Source organism: Vicia villosa, unplaced genomic scaffold (assembly GCF_029867415.1).
Source record: "Vicia villosa cultivar HV-30 ecotype Madison, WI unplaced genomic scaffold, Vvil1.0 ctg.003828F_1_1, whole genome shotgun sequence".
In the NCBI taxonomy this organism is placed as follows: Eukaryota; Viridiplantae; Streptophyta; class Magnoliopsida; order Fabales; family Fabaceae; genus Vicia; species Vicia villosa.
The window spans coordinates 78,341-87,459 of NW_026706312.1; the positions used below are offsets into that span (position 1 = coordinate 78,341).

General features: G+C 33.1%; 1 protein-coding gene across 1 annotated transcript; it reads left to right on the forward strand.

Annotated features, from left to right (window-relative positions):
* The first annotated feature begins 6,074 nt into the window (after positions 1 to 6,074).
* LOC131641546 (uncharacterized) lies at positions 6,075 to 8,612 on the forward strand. The gene is made up of 2 exons (XM_058911853.1): positions 6,075 to 7,027; positions 8,126 to 8,612. The coding sequence occupies exons 1-2, from the start codon at positions 6,178 to 6,180 to the stop codon at positions 8,452 to 8,454; spliced, it is 1,179 nt and encodes a 392-aa protein (XP_058767836.1). The 5' UTR covers positions 6,075 to 6,177; the 3' UTR covers positions 8,455 to 8,612.
* The last annotated feature ends 507 nt before the right edge of the window (positions 8,613 to 9,119 follow it).

Consider the following 9,119-nt stretch of genomic DNA (forward strand, 5'->3'; position numbering starts at 1 on the left):
CATTTCTTCGATGTCGTTCTATGCACTATTTCCATTTTCTTCCATTTTCACTTTTTGATTTAGAAGCGAGGGCATGTGGGTCTGAGGATGATAATGACAGAAATGACGCAGCAGAGGAAAGAATAGATGATGACGATGATGCCACCTTTTTTAACACACGTGATTTTCTATCATCATCCAGTTCTTTTAAAAGTAATGGGTCTGGATTTGGTGCTCAAGTTTCACTATGCTTATACTTGTTGTTAGCTATTCAGTGTATTTGCTGGGAACAATGTTTGATATTTAAAACCATTGATGATGTCATGCAGTGCAATACCCTTATGAGGATTCTAAATGTTGCTGCTTTTGTTGTATCGCTTTGGAAAATTTTGCAAACCATTCAATCCCTTACTGGGAGAGACATATGAGGCTGGCTTTCTAGATAAAGGCTATTTCTGGGTTTTTGTTGTTATCCCCAAATTTCTGGGTTTTTTTAAGAAACTTTTTGGGGGAAAAGATGAACAAAAATAATTAAAATCTAGAAATAGTTTTTAGCGTCCGTTTTTTCGACGCTAAATCCATCACAGTATTTAGTCAGATCCACGTGTCACTGCCACGTAGACTTTTAACAGACTTTACTAACGGAACTGACAGAAAGGACAAACGTGATACTTTTTGAATAATTAAAGGACTACTTTGACACTTTTTAGAGATAAGGGATCAGAATGGACCTTAGGATATAGTTAAGGGACCAAAAAGAGTATTTTGCCATATTTCTACTAAACAACAACTTGAGATTTTACACAGGTTCATCCCAACATTCTTAAATAACTTAAGCTGTTGCGTAGGATCATTCTAATAACCTTACACAAATAACTTGAACTTTTATAGAAGTTCAACCAAACAAACTTAAGACAAAGTTTTTATAAGTTATCTTAAGCCAAACTAAGCACTCGATTGCTTCTAACGCAAGTCAATCACAAGAAAACCAAAGTAGCTTTAAACTAAGCCATTTCAAAAATCTTATCATAGATGTTATATTAAGACATAATTGGATTCATGATACTTTAATAAGATTGATACACCGAAGACCTAAGCTTATACATTAAATCTCTATAAGAAAAGTCTAACTTATATGGCATACAATCTATGCTATGTGCACTAATAAAATAGAAAAATTAATGAATACTAGAAAATTAGAAGAGATAAAGGAAGAGAAAAAGATGCACATAGATATATAGTGGTTCGTCCTCACTTTGCCCACTCCACCCTTCAATGGTGCTGAAGCCCATTGAAAAATAATCACGATCTTCCACTATTTTGATAAGTTTAATTACAAGCATTTTGGTTACAATGAACTATCAAACAGTAATTCCCTTTGTTGATGCAGACACTCACATGCTAACAAAAACAAGATCTCTGAAAGATCTTAATTCAATAACCTTGTCTGAGCGATTATCATTAGCTAAGTGTTGATCATACAACTCCTAAATTTGTGTGGAAGAAATATTTATCCAACTCCTCCAAAGAAGGATAACTTCCATCCCCTCCTTACGAACAGTTGATACTAGATCTCTCCAAAGTCTTCCTTAAAGTACAATGAAACTCTCTTCTTGATGAATAACAAGAAATGCCAAACTGCATTAAAGAAATGATATGTGCACCTGCAATAATCAATAAGCTTTACACAAAAATATTAATACCATAATGTACCACTAGTCTCCCTTAACACTCAATCTTTAGAGATGAAGGTCCCTAACAATAGAAAAAGACTAAGGATGAGGATGTTGAACAGTGCCATAATATCTCACAATTACTCTAAAGACACGAGGTGTTAGTCAAGGATTTAGATGAATGTGAATGAAGAACACACATACAAGGTTCTCTCAAATTTTTGGGTAAATGGGTCTTGGTTTTGGTTGTTATCAAAAGATTAATTAATCACGAATAACACATCAAGATTAATCAACTCCCCCTCTATAATTCACTCAACACAACTCCCCCTCTATAATTCACTCAACACAACAACAAATTTCACAAGAATAATATGCAACAAAAAAGAGAGAATGAATTTGACATGAATTCATAATCAAAAAGTTGTTCTAGAGAAGAAGAGAAAGAATCATGGTGGTGGATATTGACACACTAAGAAGAAAAGACAAAATCACTATTTGTATCTATGGGTTTCTCCCATAGGTTTCATTCACTTTTTACTTTCATCAAAGAAACAACTATTTAAATCAAGGATGAAAAATGGGTCTTGAAACTTTGATTCGGATTAAGTGAAAGCTTTGATTCAAATCAATTTGAGTAGAGCTAAAATATAGCTTCAAGAAACCAGTTGATTCAAATCAATTTTTGCACTTGATTCGAATCACATGAGGATGTGATTCTAATCATGTTCAATTTGTGATGCAAATCAAATGCTCTAGAGGAAAATCCCATTTTTCACACAACTTCTAATTCGAATCATATATTACACTTGATTTGAATCAAATGACTAAAAGTTCAAATTTAAGAGTTCTAACTTGTGACTCAAGCTACGCCTGATGAAATGACAAAGTAGCAACTAGCTAGGCTAAAAAATAAATACTATCAAGGATCAAACACACGTAATAAATGAGTAGGGAGGTCAGGTTCTTAGTGATACACCAACATAATAGTCGAGCGGTTACAAACGAAATACAAAACGAATAAAGTACGAGCACACGATTATAGAATCTAATTACAAATACGCAAGTACTAAAGCATATATATCAAATTGACAAAAACATCAAAACAAATAAGGGATACCATACGATACCGTGACTGCACTTTTAAACTTCAGCTCCCTCTTGATTTAGCTCTTTAAATTGGAACTTTGCACAATTTATGTTATGTTTTCTTCCTGAATGATAATGCTTATGATACAATCTTCATTATTCTTTTTTCATCATAAAAACATTTATAATAAATTAACCTGCACAAGATATAGAACCACGTTCTTCTCATTTTTTATGACGTCAACACATCTTTTAGAGAAGTGAAAACAAAAAGATATATATGAAAAAATTTGGAATCCTTAAGCTCTATCTCTCATAGATAAAGAGAATATATTTTACTCCTCTTGAAAGTATATTTCTTCCCCTTTATCATGATAAAAAAAAATAGGAATGATATATAGAGGTAATAAACAAATATCACATTGAACACAATTATCACATTGAGAAGGGGAATAAGAATAAGGAGAATAAGTACATTAGAAAATTAATTCATGTATGATTAATTTAAGATTTTGTACTCGATTATTTTAAAAATTAAAATTTTTTTTGGAAGGGGTTTTGTAATAATATCTATCAGTTATTTATATGAAGACACAAACTCAATTACACAATGCCCATTTTCGACATGATCCATAATGAAATGGTGCCTTATATCAGCGTGCTTCGTATGAGAATGAAATACCAAATTCTAAGTGAGATTTATGGTGTTATTGTTGTCTCATTTTATCGGGGGCAGTTCCAAGATTAACTCTGTAATACTTAAAGATTGTTTTATCAAGATAACTTAGGCACAATAGTTATTTTCAAAAAAATTCATATGCTTTCTAATGAAGATTTTTCTCTTTTTTTCTACTATTATTCTTAGTATTTTGAAGAAAAGAAATAGCAAAATTTATAACAATGTTAACAAACAATATGATGAGGATGTCTTTCTTAGTGCATGTGATTTACTTCATTCTTAAAAAGAGGCCCTAGAGATGAAAAACACTCATCTCATTCTCCTTAGGCACAAACTTGTCCTAAATGGAGCAAGTCATCGATTTTTAGAATTACATATAATGTGGACGCGTCTTTTTATCTTACTAACAGTAGAGTAGAAATTGAAGTTTGTATCTGACATGAAAATGGTGTTTTTGTTTTAATTGAAATCTGGTGAACCTCTTCCTTATTTGATGTTCGTGTGATTGAAGCTCTTGATTCACTTTGATTCTTAATTGAGTTTATGAACTTAATATGGTCATATTTATTCTGAGTTAGATACTAAAATTATAGTAAACAATTTTCTATCTTCTAAAAATAATCTCAAAGAATTTGAAGACACTATTAATGACTGTATAAAGTTATTCTTTACTTGTTATAGCAACTATAATGTTTAATTTATTTGAAGACAATAAAATGAAGTTATCCATAGTGTAGCGACCATACCTATACTTTTTTTTGCAGATATTGGTAAAAATACGATATTGTATTGAAAAAAATGTTATAATTACTTTTACTACCTAAAAAACAATCATTTTATCTTATTAATCATTATTCCTTTCAATGTACTAGAATGATGGATTTATGGGCTTTAAAAACGCACTACTTCCAATCCTGCCTCACTTGGTAAACCTATTTAGTGTATTCTGACTGATCAACAAAGTCCCATTTCAAAACTATTCAAAGCTCAATATTTTTCCTATACATATTTTTTTCTCAAAGGTAGGACACAATCCGAGTTTTGTGTGGAGAAGCATCTGATGCACAAAATTTATTTTGAGAGAAGGAAGTAGATACTGCATAGGAGATGACGTGAACATCTCCGTTTGGAATGAAAAATGGGCTTAGTTATGGAACCACCATTACGCCTTCATGTCACTCTATACATTACTGAAGACAAATTTTATGTATCTGTCCTCTTAATGGATAACAATGAAGTGGAACACTCTGTTAATCACCACTATTTTTTGACCCAATGAGTGATGGCAAAATTCTCAACACATTTCTTTTTTGATTTAGTTATATTTAACAAATATGATTAGAGCTCTGAGACTACTAGAGAGTACTCGGTACAAAGTTCTTATTAGTTGACTATTCATTATATTATAGATACAAATTTTCTTAGATGGCCTGACAATTGGTCCCTCTTATGGAAGAGTCGTGCACCTTCAAATATTAAGAATATGATAGAGAGGATTTGTTGAAATTTCCTTCCTACTCGTTAAAGGTTATTGTACAGGAGGGATCAGTTGTTCCATAAGTATTGCTTTGTGTGATGATATGCAGGAATATTTAGCTGTATGCATCTTTTTATTGGATAATTTGTTATGTAGTAGTCAATGGTCATAACGTCGCTACAATTGTTTTCAACAATTTTTAGAGGCTTTCTAATGAAGATTGTTGTTCTTTTTTTTTTTCCAACTACTATTTGGAGTATTTGGAAGAAATGAAATATCAAAATTTAGAATAATATGGGGATGTCCTTCTTAGAGCTGATGACTTACTTCATTCTTGAAAAGCGGCTAAAAAGCTGAAAGACATTCAGTCTCATTCTCCTCAGGCATGACCATGTAATAAATGGAGCAAGCCATCGACTAATAAAATAAAATATAATGTGAACAAATATTTTTCTCATACCTACAATAGAGTAGGAATTGATATTTATATCAGAAATGAGAATGATGTTTTGGTTTTAACTAAAATTTAGTGAATCTGTTCCTGGTCAAATGTTCGTGTGATTCAAGCTCTTGATTATTTCGACCCTCATTTGGATTGATGAACATAATATGGTCTTGTTGATTTTGAGTTAGATACTAGAATTATAGTTGATAGTTTTCTATCATCCAAACATAATCTCAAAGAATTGTAGAGAGTTATAACAACTCTAGTGTTTAGTTTATTTGAAAACAAACAAATGAAATTGTCCGTAATTTATCTAAGGTGACCATATTTCTAAATAATTTTGAGAGATATCGCTAAAAATACCACATTATATTAAACATCTTTTAAATAATGAATGTTATAATTAGTTTTAATGCCTAAAATATACAATCATTGTATCTTATTAATCAATATTGCTTTACTATGTTGCAAATTATGATATGAGTTTCCTCACTCCATGCTTCACTATCATAATTTCATTTTCCATCTCTCCATCCAAAAGCTAAAATCTCCTTAAACGGATCATAAATGAAATGATTCATCTTTCCAAACAAGAGTACTACTCATCCAAATTACAGTCTAGCCACGTGCAACCAGTCTTTCCTTCACCACACTACTCACGTGTCACCATTGCTGTAAATCATTCACCTACTACTACTTTTTACCATACATCAAACATAGAAAAACACTCTCTCTCAATTTTCCATTCCAACAAAATAAAACAAATCTCACTCATTTTCACCCCTCATAACATCTTCAACAATCACACAAAATTAACTCATGCCAAATCAAAAACATGTCTGATCCTTCAACTTCCACCACCCCATTACAACATCCCTCAATCCACCCCGACCAACAACACAACCTACACCTCATCCACAACATCACCACCACCACCACCACCGCACATCAACAACAACCACCACCACATCCACCTTCCTCCACCAGAGAATACCGCAAAGGCAACTGGACCATCCAAGAAACACTCATCCTCATCACAGCCAAGAAACTAGACGATGAACGCAGACTAAAAAACCCTTCAACTTCCACAACCCCATCATCATCCTCACAAGACCCCAACAGACCAACCAACACTGCATGTCTCACCGGCATTGCAAGTCCTAGCAGCAGCTCAACCAGCAGAAACAGCGGCGAACTGAGATGGAAATGGGTTGAGAACTATTGCTGGAGTCATGGCTGTTTGAGAAGCCAGAATCAATGTAATGATAAATGGGATAACTTGCTTCGTGATTACAAAAAAGTTCGTGATTATGAGTCCAAATCAGAATCATCACCCAAAGATCATTTCCCTTCTTATTGGATTCTCAATAAACAACAACGCAAAGAACAGAATCTTCCTTCTAATATGGTCTTTGAAATTTATCAAGCTATATCTGAAGTCCTTCAAAGAAAACAAACACAAAGAATAATCACCACCCCACAACAACAACCTCAACAACAACATCAACAACAAGGTTTGGTTACATTAGTGTCTTCTTCTTCATTGCCAGCACTACCACTTCAAGTTCAAGCACAGCTTCTTCCTCCACCACCACAACCACAACCACTTCCTCCTCCACTTCCACTACAACAACCACCTCCACCACCGCATGCTCCGGCAAGCTCCACTACACCAGCAGTTTCAGGTAATGTAGATTGTAGTGCCATCATCAATCATACTCATCAATGTGATACTGCTACACAGCTCATCACTCTCTCAGTTTCAAACACTTTATTTATTATTTATTTATTATTATTTTTTTTGAACAATTTTTGGATGCTGTGTTGTGTGTGGGTTATTATCGGTCAAACTTGCAGGTTCTGTAAACTCTGCCACACTGAATGGGACCCATTTCTCATCTTTTTATTATTTTTTATATTTTTTTAATTATTTTTTTCTCTTCATATTATGGCACGTACTATATAATACAATCAGTTCCATGGTATTTGAAATACTGTTGCAATCTGTTAAAGTTTTCTGACCGTTTGATGAAACAAAGATTGATGAGAAGATTCTGCTTCCTGTTAAACAAACTAGGAAATTTTGTTTTGTTTTTGATTAATTTTTGTTTAAAATATTGTGAAAATGATAAAAAAAAATGAAAATAAATGGTTATACAGTACAATCATGCAGTGTAGTGTGTGAGAGGGTACCACCTCATGATTGTCATGGATTTTGTGGGCTATCCAAGAATATAGATTCTCACTTGCTTAATCCCTCTGGGTGTAATCATCAACATAATCCTTAATCCTAACAAAATCTCAAATCTTACTATAAATTTAGTATTTTATTAAGAAAATGTTTGTCCACGTAGCTATTGTCCTTCTCATGAATCATAACCAAACTCATGCAAATTAAATACTCTCATTAATTCGTATTGACATTTTATGGGGATCATTTTTTGTTTTTTTATGTCTATGTTTTTTTTCTAATATTCTACTAAACTAGAATAAGCAAGATGTTCTAGGTTTGAAATTGTATCTCTAACTGAAATATTTCTGCATAATTATCATCTGAGGTAAGTTTCTGCATAATTATCATCTGAGTTAACTTACCGACGATTATATCAGGTTATTTTAATATTTTTTTAATTCTATTGGTAAGAGACAATTTATTTTTTAATAATTAGAGAGTATTTATTGTATCATTTTATGTTATGTAGTAATGTAGCTCTAAAAAATGAACAATGTGATTAATTATTTTCCGAATTCTGTGATTTTGGAATTTTTTTGTTTGATTGTAGAGAGAACAGAATCATCAGATTCAGAGAAGAGCGAGGAAGATGAAGATGACGACGGTGGTGGCTCGGAATCGAAACGTCGGAAAGTAAAGAACCTTGGTTCAAGCATAATGCGAAGTGCATCAGTGTTAGCACGAGCTTTGAGAAGATGCGAGGAGAAGAAGGACAGACGACACCGTGAACTGATTGAGATTGAACAAAAACGGATTCAAATGGAAGAAGCACGGAACGAGGTTCACCGGCAAGGTATCGCCACCATTGTCGCCGCCGTTAGTAACCTTTCCGGCGCCATTCACTCATTCATTAACTCCGAGCACCATGGTCGAAGATAATTAATATGCTAGGTTATCGATTATTCATTCTTTCGCTGTCTTAAAATTCAATTGGAGTTTAGTTTATTTGAGTCACTTTCACCAATTGATGCATCCATTATTATTCCTTGTATTCATTGTTCATTAAGACGTAGTAAAGAGTATTGATATTGTGTATAAAAACCAATATAAATTAATTCAATGAATGTGTTACATTATTTGGTTTTCCAGCAATTAATCTATAGTCCGATTTAAATGTCGGTTCTGACATAAAGTGGTTTTAGTCATTTTCGATCACAAACCTATCACAAACCTATCGAGTTTAGCGCCAACCAAGGTCCTCAGTTTCAATCTTACAAGGGGCTAACAATTTTTGTGTTGGATCAGTCCATGTAGAGCTCTGCTATGGTTTTAAACAGAGTCTCCGCTAATAGAAGATGAAATTGATCATCTTGAATTAGTCGGTCGCAAGACTGAATTCTAAAATTTCAAAAAAAAATTTAGCGTCAATCACTATCGAACCAAGTATTAGTATATTGTTAATATTTTTTTGCTTATAAAAAAATATTATGTTTATGTATGGATGAATAATGAAGAAGGGGATGGGTAATTTGGGAATGGAATATTGGGAGTAGCAGGGAGAGAAGAGGGAAAGGTGTTGCTGACAAGTGAGACAGAGTCCTCCA